The sequence below is a fragment of the Hyperolius riggenbachi genome, chromosome 2 (genome assembly GCF_040937935.1).
Source record: "Hyperolius riggenbachi isolate aHypRig1 chromosome 2, aHypRig1.pri, whole genome shotgun sequence".
In the NCBI taxonomy this organism is placed as follows: domain Eukaryota; kingdom Metazoa; phylum Chordata; class Amphibia; order Anura; family Hyperoliidae; genus Hyperolius; species Hyperolius riggenbachi.
In genome coordinates, this window is record NC_090647.1 from 288616641 (window position 1) to 288640240 (window position 23600).

At 42.7% G+C, this 23600-nt stretch overlaps 1 protein-coding gene across 1 annotated transcript in view; it reads right to left on the reverse strand.

Moving 5' to 3' along the window:
* TINAGL1 (tubulointerstitial nephritis antigen like 1) overlaps positions 1-23600 on the reverse strand; it is a 92209-nt gene that overhangs the window by 50607 nt on the left and 18002 nt on the right. Inside the window, exon 2 of the mRNA XM_068268914.1 lies at positions 13098-13428. Coding sequence (XP_068125015.1) covers positions 13098-13404 — 307 coding nt within the window. The 5' untranslated portion in view covers positions 13405-13428. The remainder of the gene's footprint in view (positions 1-13097; positions 13429-23600) is intronic.

The window sequence follows — 23600 nt, forward strand, 5'->3', positions numbered from 1 at the left end:
ACGCGCAGTGTGTCACAGCGGGCTGTGTTTACCTCTGTACTGTCAGTCTCGGCGCTCCACCCGCCTCCTGCATCGCTCCGGTCCCCGCCCGCGTCCCTTCCCTTCCCGCTGATTGGAGGGAAGGGACGCGGGCGAGACTGGAGCTATGCAGGAGGTGGGGGGAGCACGCAGAGTGACAGTACAGATGTAAACACAGACCGCACAGCGCGGCTGTGATTTATGGGGGATTGCAGAGCGCAGGGGCAACTTAGGAGGGATTGAAATAGCAACAGATGCTGGGCAGTATAGGCAGACCCAGCCTCTGTACGTGGATTGCATTGTCAGAACCCCGCCTCGGGTTCTCTTTAACCTCTCCCAGGAGTAGGAGAGATGAAAAAAATTGGTATATTCACTAAACTGCAGTAAGATGAATAAAGTGCATAACGTCTTAAGAAGAACTCTGCACAGTGCACTATTGTGCACTGAAAAAGAAACAGGTGCAATCAATTTATGTTATAAAAAAAAAATAAAAGACACAGTCAATATTTGTTATCAATTGCCAATAACAAGAAGACAGCACAATGCATGTGTGAAGGATCTGGTTATTGCTATGCATTCTTCAGAGTTAAAGCGATCCTGAGCCAAAGCTTGGGTTCAAAATATGATAGTAACCCAAAGAGAAGAAAGCGGCTTCCCTGAGTGGTCCAATGTCCTCTGTTGCTGAGCAACATCAGGGCAGCGGAGCTCCTCTTCCTGCAGTGCGGCCACGCAGTAGCCGCACAAGCCCACATGCACAATAGCACGGAGCCTGGCTTACTGTGCATGCACAGGTGGGCTAGCGCGACTACTACGCAGCCACGCTGCAGGAAGAGAAGCTGCGTGGTTCCAATATGATTAGCAACAATTCCTTGTCGCTAACTTTTAATGCTTTTACTGATTGTTTTACTTATATTTTTTTTTTTCACTGATGGCTAACACGGTGTACTGTAATACACTACTGCAGTACTGCTACCTTTCAAATGAGCCAACAAGGGATTACGAATTAGCTTAGAAGGGACTGCCATAAACTTCTCTAGGGGAATCAAATCCTTATTTCTTTCTGTTTAAGATTTAGGTGTCCAGGGGGAGAGAAGAAGGAACAGCTCAATAATGTCTTACCAGCTATACTGTTCAGCTCAGCTTGAGTTGTAAAGTGGAGCTCATATTCCTGTGCAAGTAATCCTTACCAGATCAGAAATTCTCTACAACCCTGAAACAAAACTGAAGCTTGTATGTTCCTGGAGATAGCAGTATCTAGCATAGTCTTATTGCACACCAGGAAGTAAGGAAGATGCATGGAGCTCTGGAATTCAGGCTGTGTGTGAAGCAAAGTGGGGTGGCTTCGGAGCAGGAGAAATTATTTATTTTGACATGTGGCCTCTTATCTCCCCCCAAGTCTTACCGCTCTTCTGCCCTACTGATTTTTCAGTGTCCAAGGCCATGGCCTTTGTGGCCTTTTCAGATGTCTGGTCCTGCAAGTAATTCAGTATGAACTTTGACAGGGAACGTTGTAACGTAGCTGCCCAAATATTGCACACAGGGTTTGAGCTGTAGCTGCACATTAGTCTTTGATGGTGCCTCTTAATTACTGAATCTGAGAGAGGCTAAGCGCTTTGAGTCCTATAGGAGAAAAGCGCTATAGAAATGTTATTGTATTGTACTGTATAGTACTTGATTCTTTCTTTTTTTTCTTTTTCTTTTATTATCAAACTCTAGCTGTAGAAGGTGATTGTCTGAATATGTGTAAGGTTATATGGGTATGTTAGTTATTAAAAGAGTAACTATTAGGCATAAAAGCCAAAATCAATTCCATATTTACATCTGCAATACTGATAAAAAGGATGCTAAAAAGGCAATGCCTAACTAAAAACAAATCTTACTTTTTTTTAATTACAGATTAATCTTCATGTCCCCAGCTCTAAAGTACACAGCAATTAGCCGCAAAAGAGAAGTTGCAGTGCAGGCTGGGGCAGGGGGGAATTCTCCTTTACTTTTCTCCCCAGACACAGCTAGTTCAGCCTGATTGGCTGCAGCCTGTGTCACTCACGCCTATCCCTCTCTCATTGGCCGCCTCACGTCTGCCACTGTCCTCCCCCTCCCTGCACTCGAGGCCGACAGGCATCTCTGTCCCTTTATTTGGAGGGGGGGGGGGGTGCAGCAGGCACCTCCGCATCTATGGGGACCCCCGGCCCTGCTACTATTTCCAAAGGGATTCCCTCTGCATTAACCCTCCACTCTGTAACATCCCCGCTCGGCCCGCAGCATTATAGATCTTAGCGGGGAAGAATATATGCAGCGCACACAGATTCTCCTCAACATGGTTCCAGGCGATGGAGCTGCATTTATTCTTCCCTGCTAAGAGCTGTTATGCTGTGAGACGAGATGGGTGCTGCAGGGTTGAGGGTAAATGCAGTGGGAATCCCTATTGATATTGTAGCAGGGCTGGGGGGTTCTCATGGATGCAGGGGTGCCACTACAGTAGCGCTGGCTTTTGCTGGGAGGAGGAGGGGGGGAGTAAGGGACAAAATGACGCCAGCATTGGCTTCGCTGGAGGGACTAAAGATGGCCCCTGCCAGGGAAAAGGATTCTCTGCATTTCCTTTTTTTTGTTTTATAAAATTCACTGAAGTCAAATCGTGGACAGTGCAATACATCTATCATGTAATTAAAGCTAGTATTTATCTACTTATGCGTGTGTTTTTTTTATCCTGGCATAGTATGGCTGACAGCTCCTCTTTAAAAGAAAAAATTATCGATTTTCCAAATTTTTTGATAAACATCTGATCAAATATGTTGGCAAAATCGGAAAGATACAAAAAAAATTTGGTCATGTTTTTCATTTTTCTGGAAAAATGTATCATATATGCATGGTGTATTGGTTTATTTTTCAAATGATTAAATCAGGTGGGAAAAAAATGATCAACCACGTCCAGTGTAATTGTGGGGAGTGCACCATCAGTTTGTTACTAAATGAGGCACATGTGGTATCATTTTATCTGGGACGAGTTGTAGAATGCATTTTGGTGTGTTTTAAAGCTTAGTCCCACATCACATGAGAAATGGGCAGGGACAACCTCAGTCCAAAATAAAAATTAATTTTAAAAATTATAATCAAAATTGGGAAAATATTAGTATAGCTAGAAAGAGACATATGGGGTAACATTTTAACCGTCATAAGTAGTAGAATAGATTTCAGGGTCTTTTAGGGTTAAGGGCTATGTCTTGTGTATTCTTTTTAGTAACAAACTGAATCAAAAGCAATACAAATTTTGTATATTCTGTACCAAAACCAAGACTTAGAAGAAAATCACTATATTGTTACCTTGGGAACTTGGCTTTTTAAATATGTATGTCATGAGGGTATATTACTGTTATTTTTGCAAATAAGGTTTTGTAATCATCAATAGTGTACAATGAGAAAGCAAAAAACACAAAAAACAAAATGTTGTAATAACCAGTATGGATAAGCAAATAAAATTTATGGGTTTAACTTATAGTTAGCGTTTTTTATTGTAAAGCTATAATGGATGTAAATGGAGAAATAGTGTGTTTTTTCCATTTTTCCCCTTATTTTCCCTGTAAAGTGCATAGAAAATAAGGTAATTACAAAACAGAAATACTACCCACTAAAAGCCTAATTTATCCAGAAAAAAACAATACATAGATCATTTCAGTGTGATAAGTACTAATAAAGTTATTGGCAAATGAATGGGAGCAGTGCTGATATGTGAAAGATGTACTCGTCCTGAAGTGGTTAATCGTGTATGGCCACAAGAGTTATATACACAGGGCTTGTAGGCACCTCTACTGGAGTCTGCCACCCAGAGGTACCACTTGAAAATGAAAAAAAATTCTCCAGTCTAGTTGCTACAAAATAGACATGTTACATGTATTGCACCATGTTTAGGTGGGTGACACTTATAAACTCCATTGATATAAATCCAGCACTGATAGTGCATCTTATTTCCTATCATCAATCACTTTTCTTGTGACACTTTCGAAACATACTGTTGTTGCCCAGCTTGTTTTATTTGTATGCATTTCTTTAAAGAGACACTGAAGTAATAATAAAATGATGATATAATGACAGGCCCGTTTCTAGGGCCGTACGGCCCTGAGTGGGGGGGGGGCACCGTGATGGAGGGGGAGCCGCAACTGTGGGGACAGGCCCTGAGTGAGGCGGGGCGCCATGATGGAGGGGAAGCCGCAGCTGTGGTAAGGGCGGCCCGACCTCTTCCTCCCTTCCTCTCCCTGGCCACCCTCGGTGCTCCACTCTCCACTGCAGAGTGAGCTCAGCAGGAAGCGCTGTTTACAACAACTCACCTCCCTGCGTTCCAATCGCCGATCACTTGCCGCTGCTCTCCTCCTCTGCATAGTCGCTTATGCACACTCTACTTCCTGTTTAGCAGGAAGTAGAGTGTGTATACCGCGCCTATGCAGAGGAGGAGACCAGCGGCAAGTGATCACCGATTGGAACGGAGGGAGGTGAGTTGTTGTATACAGCGCTTCCTGCTGCGCTCACTCTGCAGCAGAGGGAGGAGCACAGAGGGCTGCCCTGAAGAAGAAGGGAGGGAGAACTCAGGCCGCTCTCCCCAGGCTGACTCCACCCTCCATTATGGGGGGAGGGCGCATACCTATCTAGCCTATACTGGGGGCAGCTACCTATTATTATTATTATTATTATTATTATTAATTATTGTATTTATAAAGCGCCAACATATTACGCAGCGCTGGACATTAATTTAGGTTACAGACAATATTTAGGGGTGACAAACAGCAATATGACAATACAGGAATACAAGAAAACCAGATCACACAGCACAGATTTAGTACAAGGTGATGCTTAGTCAGTCACTGGAGGGGAGCATGATGATTGGGCAAGTTAGGTTCACTCAAATGCATAGCATGGGTGCACAGTAATGGAGGTGCATGATCAGGTAGGACACAAAAGGAGGAGGACCCTGCCCAAAGGCTTACAATCTAGAGGGAGAGGTAGGGACATGAGAGGTAGGGGACCAGAGTTCAGCTGTGGGTTTAGAGCAATTGTGAGGGGTGGTAGGCCTGAGTGAAAAGGTGAGTTTTGAGGGCCTTCTTGAAGGTGTTGAAGGAGGGGGCTGCCCTAATGGGTGGAGGAAGGGAGTTCCTTAGTGTTGGAGCGGCTCTTGAGAAGTCTTGGAGGCGTGCATGGGACTGGGTGATGCGGGGGGACGGTCAGGCGAAGTTCATTGGAGGAGCGGAGTGAGCGGCTTGGTGTGTATCTCTGAGTAAGATCAGAAATGTAGGTTGGACAGGTTTTGTGGATGGATTTGTAGGTCAGACACAATATCTTGAATCTGATTCTGGACTGTATAGGAAGCCAGTGGAGGGATTCACGGAGGGGAGCCGCCCTGGTGGAGCGATGGGAGCAGTGGATAATTCTGGCTGCCGCATTCATGATGGACTGCAGTGGGGCTATTCGGGTCATAGGGAGACCAGACAGAAGGGCATTGTAGTAGTCGAGGCGGGAAATTATGAGGGCATGGATGAGGAGTTTGGTGGTGGCAGAGGTCAGGAAAGGGCGAATCTTACAGATGTTACGAAGGTGGAAGTTGCAGGACTAATCTATACTGGGGGCAGCTACCTATTTAACCTATATTGTGGGTACATACTTATCTAACCTATACTGGGGGCAGCTACCTATCTAACCTGTATTGGGGGCTCCTATCTATCTAGCCTATACTGGGGGTACCTACCTATCCAACTTATACTGGGGACACCTACCTATCTAACTTGTACTAACAAACAAACACAGAACATTTATATCGCGCTTTTCTCCTGGCAGACTCAAAGCGCCAGAGCTGCAGCCACTAGGACGTGCTCTATAGGCAGTAGCAGTGTTAGGGAGACTTGCCCAAGGTCTCCCACTGAATAGGAGCTGGCTTACTAAACAGGCAGAGCCCAGATTCGAACCTAGGTCTCCTGTGTCGAAGGCAGAGCCCTTAACCATTACACTATCCAGCCACCACTACTGGTACTGGAGGCTCCTACCTATCTAGCCTATACTGGGGGCACCTACCTATCCAACTTATGCTGGGGACACCTACCTATCTAACCTGTACTGGGGCACCTACTTATCTAGCCTATACTGGGGTCACCTACCTATACATCTTATACTGGTGACACCTACCTATACTGGGGGCACCTACCTATCTAACCTATACTGGGGTCACCTACATATTTAACCTACATTGCAGGCACCTATCTATCTTGACAAGTAGATGTACAGAGGCGCCAAAAGGATAAAATACGCTAAAATGTTTAAAATATTCGGGTGGCGGCGGTGGACCGGCCACTCAGAAATAGACTCGATGCTGTCGCTTAAGATAAAGACAATTTATTCACATACTCCATGAACAGATCTTAAGCGACAGCATCGAGTCTATTTCTGAGTGGCCGGTCCACCGCCGACACCCGAATATTTTAAACATTTTAGCGTATTTTATCCTTTTGGCGCCTCTGTACATCTACTTGTCAAGATATCCACCCTTGGTGGTTGGAAGGGTGACAAACCCTCCTTTCCTTCTTCAGAGAGCGACATCTTAATCCTGAGTGGGGACAGGTCTAATCTCCCCACCTGCCTATATAGTGGTTGCCTAAACGGTAACCCATGTTTGTAAGTATAATACTTACTCCACACTAATTCTCCCTGATCCAATACATACTACACTATATTGGGCTCTCGGTTTCTAGGTATTACCTATCTATCTAACCTACGTTTCGAGCACCTACCTATCTAACCTATACTGGGGGCACCTACCTATCCAACTTATACTGGTGACACCTACCCATCTAACCTATACTGGGGGCATCTACCTAGCTAACCTATACTGGTGGTGCCTACCAAGCTAGCCTATACTGGTGGCAACTATACTGGCTACCTATATTGGAGGCACCTACCTAACTAACCTATACTGGGGGCACCTAACTATCTAACCAATGTTGGGGGCAACTATTCTGGCTACCTATATTAGAGGCACCCACCTAGCTAACCTGTACTGGGGGCACCTACCTATCTAACCCATACCGGGGGCACCTGCCTATCTAACCTATACTACCCTCGCCCTGGGTGCATTTTGGCCTAGAAACTACCCTGTATAGTGAATTGGCTGTGTAGTACAGCTAATTACTAGAAGATTAGTAGCAAAGAAAATATTCTCATATTTTTATTTTCAGTTATATCGGGTTTTTTTTTACATTGCATCATTCTCTAATATTTTCAGTTTACACTATTCAGCATTCTAAATGTTTTTACAGAGCAGTCTTGTGAATTATTGACCTGTCCTCTGGAGAGAAAAAGAAGATACAAAGACTGACAGTTGAGATAACAAGTTTCAGAAGACAGAGCTCTCTGCGACTTTGTAAGTCGTGGAGCTCAATGGCTTTTTTTGCATAGATAACAACTGGAGTTTCTCAACTCTTCCTGTACTGGAAACAATATTAGACTTATGTCTCTGCTCCTAATGTTTTATTTCTTAGCTGTGCTACACATGCAAATCATTATATCATAATTTTTTTCCGCTTCAGTGTCTCTTTAAAGGTGCAGAGGAAGTAGCTGCAGCTAAAAGCCTTCAAACAAATCTGATTTTTGTTAACTATTTCACCAACTTAACCTGTTTATAAATTCAGTCTTGTTATACAGAGATCTCTTCTACACTGCATAGCCAGACAAGTGATATTACTTGTTATAGCTCTATTGGCTCTGGAAATGTGTACCTATTACATAGCCGACGGGAGATTTGGGTGCAGGGTAAAGCAGGGCAAACCTTTTTTTGGAGGCCAGATTTATAACAATATCAATAAGGTCCAAATGTAGTATATTTTTGTGTATGTTTGCTATTTCTCAGTTACTGTTACAGAAAGCTGTTATTGCACATTTTGCCACATCTATAGATAAGCAAAAACACCCATTCACTTTTTAAAATACTTCATGGTGCCAGGCAGCATAAAAAAGGGGGGTAAAATGTCTGAAATTCTGTATAAGTTTTAGCATGTATCGTTCTGCACTTTTCTCCCCTTTAGAAGTTATACGATACTTTCATTCTCACTTTAGTTCTCAACTTTTCAAACCCAGTTCACCGGCAGAAAATACCTTTTCTCTGCTCCATGCGTTCGCAAGCAATGCAATCTAGAATATCAGAATGCAGTCCCAAGGCAGCAAACAAATCAAGGCTAATAGTATAGCTCCATGCTAGATTAAAGGGGAACTTCAGCCTAAACAAACATACTGTTATCAAGTTACATTGGTTATGTTAATTAGAATAGATAGGTAATATAATCTCTTACCCACCCTGTTTTAAAAGAACAGGCAAATGTTTGTGATTCATGGGGGCTGCCATCTTTGTCATGGGGGCTGCCATCTTTGTCATGGGGGCAGCCATCTTTTTGATTGAAAGGAGGTGACAAGGAGCAGGAGACACAGTTCCAACTGTCCTGTGTCCTGATAACCCCTCCCAGATGCGCACGCTAGGCTTCAAATGTCAAATTCAAAATGTAAAAAAAAAAAAATTGCACCAAAACAGCAGAATGAGAACAACAAAATCAGAAATCCCATCATGCTTTGCACAGCATCAGGGTAAAAAAGCCTGGGCAGTTTTCTTCTGTGCAGCGAAAAGTGAGGCTTGTATAAGAGAAACAAAGTTCTGATGCTGTGAAACTGTTAAAGAAACACCAAGCCTTTTCAGTGCTGCTGAGTCGATTTTTAGTCCGGAGGTTCACTTTAAGGGCAGGGAAACACCTTTTCAACATCACTGTGGGCGAGGTGACAGTCTTGAGAAGCAGCTAGCTAATATGGATTCACAAAACTACAGTGTCTGGTATACAGATTTTTAACTTCATTTGTACGATACATCTATGAAAAGGTCAGAGGTGTGATTGTGGGGACTGGGGGAACACAGTGCCATGCACTCATAAAGGTTAAAGACACCGCATTAGATGTGTGAATGGTTGTAGCATTTCAGTCGCTGTTGCTAGGAGCATCTGTTCTTTTGTGATAAGACAGAAGAACAATCAGAATGCCACACACTATCAGTCCTTGTTTTGACACCAATGCCCCTCTTTCATCCTTATCGGTCCATCAGAAAATGTGTTTATATAACTCCACATTTTATTTTTATCCTCTAATTTTATAATTCGATTTATGAAAACTACACCTTTTCCTCATGAATTATTAACCCCCCTGGCGCCAGGAGGGAGCGCAGCAGTTTTTTTTTTTCTTATATCATGTAGCGAGCCCAGGGCTCGCTACATGATAGCCGCTGCTCAGCGGCATCCCCCCGCGCGCTTCGATCGCCTTCAGCGATCTCCGATCAGGAAATCCCGTTCAAAAAATGGGATTTCCTGGAGGGCTTCCCCCGTCGCCATGGCGACGGGGCGGGATGACGTCACCGACGTCGGGACGTCATTGGGAGTCCCGAACCACCCCTCAGCGCTGCCTGGCACTGATTGGCCAGGCAGCGCACGGGGTCTGGGGGGGGCGTGACGGATAGCGGCCATCGAGCGCGGGGCGGTGGCGATTGGTGTGCTGACGCAGCTAGCAAAGTTGCGGGGTTACCGCCAAGGAGGTTAAAGGGGTTCTGTGGACCTTTTTCTAATTGCAATTTAAATTAATTGATATGTTCCTTTTTTTTTTTTGTTTCAATAACATTATTATTGAGTTTTGTAAAACAATTGAAATATAATCATAACATACATGAACATTAATGGAGGTAAATTGACAATGAACTGGAAATATTTAAGTGCAGTTCCATGGCAAAACCACTCATGACGTTCAAAGGGAATTAACCTCTTGAGGACCATGGTGGTAAACCCCCCTAGTGACCAGCCTAATTTTACATTAATTGGCCACTGCAGCTTTAAGGCCAAGCTGCAGGGCCGTATACCTCTGCACACAAGTGATCTCCCCCCCCCCTTTTCTCCCCACCAACAGAGCTCTCTGTTGGTGAGGTCTGATCACCCCCCCCTGTGTTTATTGTTTTTTTATATAAATATTTGTTTGTTTGTTTTTTAAATATTTTTTGACATTTTCTTTTATTTTTATTTTCTAAATCCCCTCCCTCCCCCCAGCCGGCCAATCACGGCGATCGGCTGTCATAGGCTTCTGCCTATGAGAGCCGATCGCTCTCTTGTCCCCCATGGGGACAGCCGTGTCACACGGCTGTCCCCAGTGCAGCGCTGCTGCTGATCGCAGCGCTGCACATGTAAATACACGGCGGTTTCGCCGTGTAACAGTCTCCCGAGCGGCAATCGCCGCTCGGAGACTGAAGGCGGAGCTCAGCTCCGCCCACAAAGCGGGAGATGCGCGCGCACAGTGCGCGCGATCTCCCGTAAACTGCTGCCCCAGGACTTTCCGCCAATTGGCGTTAGCTGGTCCTGGGGCTGCCGCCCCGGCCACGCCTACTGGCGTGACGCGGGCGGCAAGCGGTTAAAGCTACAATGCATCTAATTGCAATATTCTTGGTTGATAATGAGCATACAGTTAATACATATCTTAATGTTGTTATAAGCAAGCACGATTTGCGTGATAAATTGTTTAGGGTGACACTCCTGTCCATTCATAGGACCACAAGGTGGCTGGACAGGGGCCCACCCCTTGTTCAGAATAGCGTTACTGGTGACAACCCCCCAGTGGGAGCAGGTAGGATTTTCTGATCAGTGTAGTGTAGGCATAGTATAGGTGCAGGGATGCCAATGTAGGAGTAATCCTGCGCTAGGAATGTACGGAACTGAGAGGGGGAAGAGACAGGGAGAAAAAGAAAAGAGGAGGGAAGAAGAAGTTTAGTCAATAGGAAGAGGGAATAAGAAGTAGGAGGAAATCGAAACAGAAGCATAGGGAGGTATGAGGCGGGGAAACCACACAGCCCGACCAATCGTAGCTAAAGAGAGGAACGGGACGAACCAAAGAGTCAGGCAAGATTATAGATTATTCACCCTGGAGCTGCCCTCTGAACCTAGAAGATATTGCATAAAAGGTAGCCATATTTTATTGAATTTAGTTATTTTGTCTAGCATTCTAGCTCTTAGCTTTTCAAAGAAGAGTATATAGGACAATCTGCTTCTGACTAAGTCAAATGATAAGGGAAGTGTTCGCCAAGCAGCAGCTATGGTTAGCTTAGTGGCAGTAAAAATATAGAAGATGAGAGCATTCTGTGCTTTAGTTAAATCAGGGTAGGGGAGCCCTAACAACACATGTGCTAGATCTCTGGGAACTGGTTTGTTGATTAGGGAGGAGGCCCAGGTGCAGACTCTCATCTAAAGCCGGGGAACCTTGGTACATTTCCACCAAATGTGATCCTGAGTCCCTGGGATACTACAGCCCCTGAAGCAGAGTGAGGAGGCGTTTCTGTTATATTTTGCTATACAAGAGGGGACTAGGTACCATCTAAGAAGGAGCTTATAATTGACTTCAATTAGATTAGCGTTCACAGAAATTTTAGGAATATTCGTCCATATAGCTGACAAATCGTCAGGTTCTAAAGTAGTTCCCAGTTCTTTAATAAGTACAACATTTTTTTTTTTACCTCTCTTGTGTTGAAAAAGCTGTGCTGTCTCTCTCCTGCTCTTTTATTTCTAATCTTTCTCTTTCTAATTATTCGTCTTGTTGATGTTCTGTGCATGCAGAGTGTCACAGAGCAAGCGGGAAGGTTAGGGAGAATACTGCCCTCCAGGTGGATCGCTCGATGACATGCCTCTGTACGCACGCTACACTCTCAACATATGTAGACATTATTGTCCACCATGGCCAAGTTTAATCTAGCGTGTCCACCTAGCTTACAATATACCAATTTCTTTCTCAGAAATGCCCAGCAAGCTGCAAACCAAACTGGAAAGATTGTTTTTAATAACATTTACTAAATTACTTCTGTATGGCTTATACGTGTCACAACAATGTTTTTCTAACAAAGATGGAATTTCACTTTAAACAGCCTTAAAATATAGTGGACTTGCCAGATGAGCTTGGTAGTATTGCCATGCACAGGCATTGCACAGCAACCAGCACTGTGCACCGTAAGTTACCCTATTAGCAAGACCTGTGGTACTCAAATAGTGTGACCGTTGCTAAGGTAACATGCGCTACTAAAGGTGGCCATACATGGTACAATTTTTCATTTTTTTTCGATTAGATAATTTAGTTTGACTATTCCGTTAGCCCGAATATAAAGATTTTTCCAGCATGCTCGATCTGATTTTTCTCGAAAAAACGGCATAATCGTTCAAATTTCTTGATCGAAAAAAAAATATTTTCAACTTTTATTTGATTCGATCATTTAGATCGAATAAACGGGATAATCGAACGTTTTTATTGTACCATGTATGGCCACCATAATGATGATGCGCAAGCGCCCACTATTTGTGATTGCATTTTGTATTGCAGTCAGCCCCGACTTCCGACTTCCGATATTTAACAGGCACTGCGGGAGCCCTTTCTTAAAGAGACTCTGTAACAAATTTTTCAGCCTTAGTTCTTCTATCCTATAAGTTCCTATGCCTGTTCTAATCTGCTCTGGCTTACTGCAGTCTTTCCTAACTGCACTGTCTCTGTAATAAATCAATGTATCTTTCCTCTGTCCTGTTTGTCGGGCTAAAGCTTGATTGTGTGGAATGTGCAGGGCTGCTTGTGATTGGTAGAAGCGATACACACCCTCTGCAGGCCCCCTGCATACTCTGAATGACTCACACACTATGCTTAGCTGAGCCTATTAGAAGCTGGTTAGTTTGTTTGTAAACACTGCCTAAAACTGTTAATTACAAGCCAGGATTGCAGCAGAGAGTGGCAGAAACAGCACAGAGGGGCACAGGAGAAAATAATGAATAGAATGGTATGCTTTTTATTGTAAGAATATTAGAGTACAGATTCTCTTTAACAATGTTTCCTGGGTGCCTATGGTGGTGCCCAAACTTTGGCTGCTAGTGGGCGCCCACATTTTTAAGTTTCCATATCAAAGCTTATGACACCATGGAAAGAAAAGGTAAATCTTTTAGGCTACTCTTTAGCAAATTCATTACTATAAATACATACTGAAAATAAGGTGACATTAATCTTACCGTTCTTAATATTTGCTGGTGGGCTTATATGTAAACAAAACTCCCAGAAATCAGGGCAGCAGTCTGACACTGTTCGATTGCAGAATAGATCACAGTAGCAGATGGTGTCCATATAGGGCATTGTACAGACATCATTTCTTCCAGGGCAACAAGAATCTCTCCTCTGGCAGTATGAACCACCTGGATCTCTAATGCCAAGGGTGTGAAGTCCTGGGGCCAGCTCACGTCGGGTGCGAGACCTGTGGCTGGTGACGTCTTCAATCACACCGACGCAGAGCAGAAGTGAAGCAAGGAGAAATATCTTCATCCTCGGGGAATGGTGTCAAAGTTCCTGAAAAAGAAGCAAATTATGAAGTAATCTTGAAAGAAAAGGTTACTGCCTTGAGGTCTTGACAGTTCAAAGCAGAGCTGAGATCCCCAAGTCATGTCTAGGTAACATGGTGTATTTGACCAAAGACTGAATTTTCATCTTTGTAAGATATAAAACTTTTTCACACAAATAACTACGGAACTCCGTAGTATCACTATATCCTGAGTAGAACTCCAGGTTTGCATACTATAAGACAAGACAAGACAAATAACATTTATATTGCGCTTTTCTCCTTGCGGACTCAAAGATGCAATATGCGGTTGTATATTCAACACTATTAACCCAGTTTGTTTAACTGGATGACATATTGTTTTCAAAACATTTTTGTTAATGGAAGACATTTCCGTTAATAAAGATGTTTTGAAAACAATATGTCAATCCCTGTTTTGAAATCATTGCTAAGAAATGACCTCCACTGCCTCAATGCTGTAAAAGTCATGCAATGCATTTGAAAGTGCCTTTTTTTGAAGATCTAAAGGAGGAGCAATGCATTGACATGACATCATGACACTTAGCTTAATGCCATAACCTAACAAGCAGTCTAAAGGCTCGTACCCTCTATGTGATTTTGCAGACAATTTTTCCGATGATCGGCGATATTTTTCTGTGTGATGAGCGATTGTTTCTGCGATCTCCTGATGTAGGTACATGTGCACGATCACGCAAACGGCTCAGTGATAATGAACATCATGGCGGATCTGAGATTACCCGACCACTCTGCGCAAAGTACCATGATCTATTGATCGTGTAACATCACGTAACGTCGTGTGCACCCGCCAGTAGAAAGGTGGATCGGGGAAAGCTCGACATGGGGTAACGTAGCTGTATTGCTCTTCCTGCGTCTTTACGGTGAGGATTCAGCTTTAGACCTTACTTGAGGCACATAACAGCCCTGCATAAAACAACCTAGAAATATTGCTGACAAACAGTTCCAGCACTGCCTTCTACACTTGGTTATACAAACACTCGAGTGATCCTGAAGATGAAATTTTTGTTTCTGTAATACAGATGACAATCCCTTTAAAAAAAAAAAAAAAAAAAAAGAGTAAAATCCCTTTGCCCCTAATTTCACTTTAAATGACAACTGAAGCTAGAAGGATATGGAGGCTGCCATATTTATTTCCTTTTAAGCCATACCAGTTGCCTGGCTATCCTGCTGACCCTCTGCCTATAATACTTTTAGCCATAGACCCTGAACAAGCATATGCAGATCAGGTGTTTATGACATTATTGTCAAATCTGAGAAGATTAGCTGCATACTTGTTTCTGGTGTTATTTATACACTACTTCAGCCAAATAGATCAGCGGGGCTACCAGGCAACTGGCATTGTTTTAAAGGAAATAAATATGGCAGCCTTCATATATGTCTCACTTCAGTTGTCCTTTACATGTGTCTGTTTGATATCATTTGTTTCAGAAGTACAGTGGAACCTTGGTTTGCAAGTGTAATTTGTTCCGGAAACATGCTTGTAATCCAAAACACTCTTATATCAAAGATAATTTCCCCATAAGAATTAATGGAAACCCAGTTGATTTGTTCCACAATCAAAAGATAGTTATAGTAAAATAGTATAAAATAAAAATGCAAACAAGACTTTAACTATAACTAACAGAATCATTGCCATTTGTTGGCTCGCCCCAACCTTTTTTCTTCTGTGTGGCTTTAACATGGAACTTATCCATTGACAGTTACTTTTGAGGATTTTGTGGAAATGTGACTTTGCACAGTCTCTACACTTAGATTAAGTATGATTAAGTACAATCTTGCAGCTCCAAAGGGAGAGGAACTATCGGCTCAGTTGTGATGCTGTAACGCATGTATACTTTTTTTTGCTTGTATATCAAGTCAAAATTTCACAAACTTTTTTGCTTGTATTGCAAAACACTCTTAAACCAGGTTACACTCAATCCAAGGTTTTACTGTGTAAGAAAAATTACTTAAAGAGACTCTTAAGCGGAAAAAAAATGATGATATAATGATTTGTATGTGTAGTACAGAAATAAAACATTAGGAGCAGAGACATAAGTATAATATTGTTTCCAGTACAGGAAGAGTTAAGAAACTCCAATTCTTATCTATGCAAAAGAGCCGTTGAGCTCCATGACTTTCAAAGTCATAGAGAGCTCTGTCTTCTGAAGCTTGTTATCTCAACTGTCAGTCACTCTATTTTCTTTTTCTCTCCAGAGGAGAGTTCAAAAGTTCACTGGCCTGCTCTGTAAAATCATTTACAATGCTGAGTAGTGTGTAAACTGCAAATATTAGAGAATGATGCACTGTTATAAAAACACTATATAACTGAAAATAAAAATATGATAATATTTTCTTTGCTATTAATGTAATTATCTGTACTACAAAACCAATTCATTATATCATATTTTTTTTTCACCTCAGCGTCTTTTTAAAGGACCACTAATGTAAAAAAAAGATAGCAATAATTAAAATACATGTCTATTAGAGATGGCCCGAACGGGTTACCGGCGAACTTCCGTGGTTCGCGATCACGGAGAACCGCTAACTTTTCCGGAAGCTCGGTTCGCAGCCATAGTGCATCATGAGGGTCAACTTTGGCCCTCTACATCACAGTCAGCAGGCACATTGTAGCCAATTAGGCTACACTCCCTCCTGGAGCCCCACCCCCCCTTATAAAAGGCAGGCAACATCAGGCTTTTTACTCACTTGTGTGCCTGCAGTAATTAGTGAAGGGATAGCTGCTGCAGACTCTCAGTCTCTCATAGGGAAAACTTAGTTAGGCTCTTGTAGGCTTGTTAGCTTGCTCCTTGCTGATTCTTATTGCTAAAAAAGCACCCCACAACAGCTCTTTTGAGAGCTAATCTTGTTCTTGTGGTCTATTTTTTTTTCTGTGTGTCCCACTGACACTTGTGTTGCATAGACAGCCTTGCTAATTCTTACTGTGTGTGCCACTGCCAGGCCCAGCACATTCAATGACTACTACCTGTGTGTGTGACAGGTGCACATTGTAATACCCACTGCATATACCTACCTGTTGTTCACTGTGCACCCACCCACCTACGTGAGTGCACGCAGTGTCACTGTGCCTGTCCGGTACCTGTCTGTGTGTGACAGGTGCACATTGTAATACCCATCACTGCATATACTTACCTGACAGTCACTGTTGTTCTATCATTGAGCTACCACAGCCCGACCATATGGGCTTGAAAACCGCCACGGCCTGCACTCTGGCCATGGTGCGCACCAGTCCAGCACGGCCGTCACAACACAAACAGCTGTTTGCGGTGCGTTACACCGTGAGTTTGGTGTGTCAGTGTGAAGCAGTGCTCTAATTACACTCCCTGATAGATGTATACACATGCAAGATGTTTTAAAGCACTTTAGGCCTGCAATTTAGCATGCAATGTGATTTCTGCCCTTAAAACGCTGCTTTGCATCAAATCCAGATTTTTCCCCGGACTTTTGGCGTCCATCCCACTCATCCATGCCCCCCTCCAGGTGTTAGACCCCTTGAAACATCTTTTCCATTACTTTTGTGGCCAGCATAAATTTTTCTAGTTTTCAAAGTTCGCCTCCCCATTGAAGTCTATTGCGGTTCGCGGAAGTTCGCACGAACCAAACTTTTGCGGAAGTTCGCGAACTGAAAATCGGATATTCGAGCCATCTCTAATGTCTATGCATTCATGTATAAATGTTGATTTTCTTTCAGAGTTAAATGAAATATAAATTATCTTTTTCCTAGAGGAACTCAATGCCAGGCTATTATAATAATCAGGTACTGATATTTGTCCTGATGAAGTGAGCTGTACTTGCTCACGATATGTATTGCCTTGTGAAAATAAACTTAATTTCTTACTCCATATCCATTGTCATCTCTAAGTTTTTTTTTTTTCCATTTTAACAATTTTAATGTGTTTTATCCTTCCTGGGTGCTTCTTTCCACCGCTGTGCCTGGAATAAGAAGGTGCTTCTGGTGGCAGTTCTAGGCCAGTGATCTGCAAACTTAGCTCTCCAGCTGTTGAAGAACTACAAATCCCACAATGCATTTGCCTTTATGGATTACGACTGTGGCTGTCAGACTCCTGCAATGCATTATGGGACTTGTGGTTCCTTAACAGCTGGAGAGCCAAGTTTGCAGATCACTGTTCTAGGCAGAATACTTTACCCCTATAGTCCCAAGTCTTTGTGCTTGTAATGTTGCTTGCATGTATGCTGGTAAAATGTATGCACTGTGAGCACACATAAACAGGCTCCAGATCTTTCTGAGTGCTGCATCAAAGCTTTATATTACGCGATACAGAAAAAAAAAAACTATAAGAACGTCACATGAGCGCCACATCTGCCTGCTGCAAGGGAAATATGAGGAATGGGCATCAGTGTGACCCAGGTGCTCAAAGGATCAGTGGACACTTCATTCAGGTGTGTCCTAATCCTTTTTAGTTGATCCTAGTATGTTTCAGAAAGTAGGATGTGTGTACCCAATTAGAAGAATGGTTTCACTTGTCCCTTCAGGGCTACATTTTAAAGGCCATAGACACTTGTAACATTTCCTTACTCTGTAAAATGAGTCATTTTATACAGCTGTTTCATATAGTAAATCTATACTGTAAACAGAGGCTTACTTTGTGTTTACTTGTTTTTTTATTATTGTAGGTCTCTTCACATAGTCATTTAAGGACACAGTGCTGAGCTCATAGCTAGCTGCAAAGAGGAAAGTGGAGCAACACCCTCACATCTGGCAAGTCACAGGTGAGCTGTCAGAATGTTAAGAATGGCAGATAGTTCCAACAAGGCACTGATCAGCTTGGGGGCAACCTATAACCTTTAGCAGAGGTTTTCCAAACAGACATGTAAGCGGTATGCAATACATAAATCCTGATTACGGCACATACCTTCTGCAAAGGAGGTAGTGAACTCGCTGCCGTCAGACTACATTTAGCCTTGCAATTTTATGGATGTAGAAACTAGTTAAAGTGTAACATTAGGGACACATTACAAAAGTAAGGGGCCCAATGAAGCTATAATATAGTAGATAATGCTTAAAGGACACCCGAGGCGAAAATAAACTAATGAAATAAACGATTGTATCTATCTTCCTTCTCCTAAAAATGACTTTTTAAGATATTCAAACACTATTGTCTAAACGACATGCCCTATAGGTACATAAAAAGTAGTATTCACTTTATTGTAAAAAATATATAGTTTAAAAAAGGGACACCACTATGTATTTGTGTGTCTCAAGTGAAAATCCTATATAGGGAACTGCAATCATCAACCATGGGGGTCCTGGCTGATCCACCTCCACTTGTAAGTAGTAACAAAGTGGGGTGTAGCTATCCCACAGATAGGTTGCTCAATTCACTGAAAGAGAAGTATGGGACCAGAGTGTGACGGTCCAAAGTCATATATCAAATGCTAGCTGCAGGCACCTCAAAAAATATTGATCCCATACGACTCCAAAGTGGGGAGGTAATAGAAAGAGGAACTACAAAACGTGCATGGTGCTGTACATAGACCTTAATATGATCACATTTCACCTAAACGGCTTCCTCAGAAAGTGCTATACATATATACAAAGTGCTATACAACATACACATTCCACCATATTTACAAGTATTACACATTGCCCCCCATAGTATAGCCCAAGTCAGAGCTCTCACTTGCGCTATACTATGGGGGGAAATTGTAATACTTGCAAATATGGTGGAATGTGTATGTTGTATGTTTGATAATAAAGTGTATACTACTTTTTATGTACCTATAGGGCATGTCATTTAGACAATAGTGTTTGAGTATTCTATTCCCTGGTACCTCCTTTTTCAGTCAGTGTTTTATTATTTTTAAGATATTCCACAGTTTTACTTTATGTTTAAATATACATTTTAAGTTTTAACTGTTTTATTGTTTTTGCTCAATGACACATTCATTGAAGTATGCCAGAGCTAAAATCTATGAACAATTCACCCTTTTTATCTCTTTCCTGCGCTCAGAAGCCATTTTCTGCTAGGAAAGTGTTTTATAGTCGGACTTTCTTATCAGTGTAGTCACTTCCTGTCTGAGTCAGGACTGAGCCAGCAACTTACATACCTGATATTTAACTCTTTCAGGCAGAGAAAGAAAAAAAGGAACTCAGCATAGTTATTGGTGTGCTAGGCACTGTACATAGACCCCATGTCTATCTTATGTCACATGTCACTTCGGGTATCATTTAACTCTCGATATAGCTGGCACTATTATAATATTATAATCATCACCCAATGTGTTCAATTTACAATTAAAACAAACAATAATCATGTTTCTATACAAGCCTTACACAGTGTTTGGGACTGTTTGTCTTGTCACTAAGTGTAGCGCCTGACTCTAAAAGAGTTAATACCAAATCAGCTGCTAGTTTGAGAAAAGGGGAGGCCCTCGCACCAATGAAATTGACATAAATGTGTGAAAAGCTTCTAACTGCGCTACCGGATAATACCAGGTTGACAATAGTAAATCCAACATAATAAGGAATTAAATCTTATTGCTACAGGACTACCAAAGTGGATATTCACTAGGTAGCAATAATTTGCAGTTTAATAGTTCTGTGGTTAAATATCACAAATACGATAACAGTAAATTATATAATGGCAATTCACAATTCTTTATATAGTATAAAAATTCAATCACCCTCCATGCGATAAAAAAAGTTTGTAAGGTCTGCCAAGAAAATCAGTAAAAATCAAAAATTAGGAAATCCAGAATGTCCCAAAAAATTTAAAAAAAAAAACATCCAATCATGAATCCGATCCTGAAGTTTGTACTCCAAATTATGCTATTTGGTCTTCAGTGTATAGATGGATGAGATGGCAATCAATATCTTAATGTGCAACTATAGTTATATACTTTTAGAAATACATTGATAGGTTCACAATCATTGAATCAGTTGCCCGAGATTATTGGTCTCCCAGGTGGTGTCTCCAATGTTTGTGTATCTTTGGTAGGTGGTAATACACCCTCATTCTGGGGTATATCCCTATATAAATATGTCAATTCTTCTTGGTTGATAATGCTTTGTTCCTTGCCATTTCTCAGAAAGGTTTCAAGCTCTTTGAGGAACTGCATGGTGGAATTTATAGACAATGTCTTATACATCGTCCCATCAATCAATTGTCTTTCAGCCTCTTGTTTAAAGTCAGCAATATCTTGGATAACCAGTCTTCCATCCTGAATGAATGGAAGTGGACGGAGCCTAATGGAATATAGCATCTACCAAGCAAACAAGCAGCTAGCTCTGATAAATGGGAGGCAGACCTCCCAAAACATGTAAGTGAAAGCTGCAATAGTGACTTCACTACACTACTACCCAGCTAAGTTCCTGTCAGGAGTACAACCAGTGGTGTGCGCTGGGCACCATACCACTTGTGAACTAAGGAGGGAGCAGAGGATGGAGAGGAGCAAAGCAGGTTATCTCCGAAGCTGGGCGCCATCATAGCAGCAATGATATGATGCACACCCCGCGTAGCTATGGTGGCTACCAGACCCCAAATTATATCTTCCTCCGAGTTGCTACAAATGGTAGGGGGAATAGTATTTAACCTCCTTGGCGGTAATGACGAGCTCAGCTCGTCCATTACCGCCGGAGGGTGCCGCTCAGGCCCTAGTGGGCCGATTTTCTTCACTTTTTTTTAAAACACGCAGCTAGCACTTTGCTAGCTGCGTGTTTAGGACGATCGCCGCCGATGCGCCGCTACCCGCCGCGTTACACGCCCCCCCCCCCGAGACCCAGTGCGCAGCTTGGCCAATCAGTGTCAGGCAGCGCTGAGGGGTGGAGCGGGACTCCCGATGATGGGGGAAGCCCTAAAGGAAATCCCGTTCAGAAATTGGATTACCTTATGGGCATATGCGCCGGCGGGGATTGGAGGGGTGGGAGGGATGCCGCAGGGAGGGGGCAATCATGTAGCTAGCACTAGGTGATGTGCACTACATGATTTAAAAAAAAATTAAATACTGCCGCGCCGCCACCCTGGCGCATTTAATAGAATGCCAGGGTGGTGGCTGGATGGTGTAATGGTTAAGGGCTCTGCCTCTGACACAGGAGACCGGGGTTCGAATCTCAGCTCTGCCTGTTCAGTAAGCCAGCACCTATTCAGTAGGAGACCTTTGGCAAGTCTCCCTAACACTGCTACTGCCTATAGAGCGCGCCCTAGTGGCTGCTGCTCTGGCGCTTTGAGTCCGCCAGGAGAAAAGTGCAATATAAATGTTTTTTTTCTCTTTTGTAAAGATGCCTCTGAGTTTAGCGGCAGCAGGTAGAGCCGTCACTCGGCTCTCTCCACGCCACACTGAGCGGCACCACCACAATATGTACTCGGAGAGGAGATGCATGGAGAGCTGGACATGTTACCAGTGGCAGCGAGCACTCTCTCTCAAAGCCACCAGCCGGAGCTAGCAAGATTGAGTCACTCCAGCAAGCCACAGCAATCCTGTGAACTTGGGACACCAGACTTGGAAGTTGCATACCACCATTCAGTTTGCATGAACTCTGCTGGCTGCTAAGGACTCTTAACCCCTTTTACCAGCCGCTCATGATCAAGCACACTTTTATGTGAGACATATTTGAATGCAGCAAACATCCAGTTGCTCATGCTACTGTGAACTTGACACTCGTGTTTTATTTTTTATACCAATCAAAGAAAATACAGAATTTTGCACCACCTTCAGTGGTGTAAATATTGTAGACCCAATATCAATAATATGTCAACATGGAAGCATATTTTATCCACTGGGATTACTCCACTTAAAATAGAGAGAACAGGTAGGACCCTGCAATGTGGAGAAGATGAAGTCAGTGAGCTAGCTGAGGCCTGGTCAAGCAAAAGACTAGCAGGGCAAGAGACAGGCAAGAGGTCAGTACTGGCTGCAGGCAGGCAAAGCATGATAAATAGCTGAGGTCAGTATCCAAGTAACAGATCAAGAGTTTCAGACAAGACTGGTGATCAAGAGAAGTAATATGAGCCTTGGAAATATTACCTAGAACCACTCATAACCAGAGCCGGGACAAGGTCCTCCAGCACCCAAGGCTGAGACATCAAAGTGCGCCCCTCCATCCCTCCCACCCCAGCCGTCACACACTGATTGCTATTAGACTAAGAGGCTCCCCAGGGCCCCCAACACCTTAATCTCTAGTTATATGGCTTGTAGTCACTTTTATGTATCTCCTTTTCTTATTTCTTTCTGCTTCAAACGCAATTAGGAATGACAGCTGAATGAATTGTGCGCCCCCTCCTACACTGCGCCCTGAGGCTGGAGCCTCTCCAGCCTATGCCTCGGCCCGGCTGAGGCTGGAGCCTCTCCAGCCTATGCCTCGGCTGCTCATAACTAACAGAACTGAGTACTGCATAAACTTTCAGACATGCGTATGCACATGCAATAGTTTCCACCCAGGTGCGTGCCCCAGCCATACCCAGGACACCTAGGAACATGCATGTTTAGGATGGTATACCGAGCTGTAGGATGGTGATTAAGATGAGCAGGAATTTCTGCGCACAAGTAATCATATTGTTATGTCTCCTTCAGTAAAATAGCACAGTGAAATTAGCTAAACCAGATGAAGGTACTGTCTTTGTCACTTTACACAATAATGAATGAATTAATTCACAAGACAAGAAATCACACAAAACCCAGATAATCTTCCAAAGGCTCATTCAATTAATGTGGCTCTTACAACAAATCTAAAAGAAATCATGGACAGGTATATATGTGTGTGTGTGTATATATATATATATATATATATATATATATATATATATATATATATATATATATACATATATACATACATATATATATATATACACAGTATATATAACGTATATATTCTGAACAAGTCTCTGGTACTGTGATCATGAATACATTAAGCCAAATTAAGGCATTCTGCACCATTTAAAGTTGGAAATGTGTGGTTTTAATAACTGATCCAGAAACAAGTCAGTGAAATATCTGCCTATAGAATCCATAATTCCCAGCAAAGGCAGTAATCCCTGGATTGTGGAAGATTGTGCAGTATTTATCAATGTAACCCCATAAGCTCATAACACTGATGAATAGTGAGATCTATGTGCAAACAATCTTGTGCAGTAATATGGCTGGCTACAGAGAAACACTAACACTTTCCAGAGAGCGATCTTAC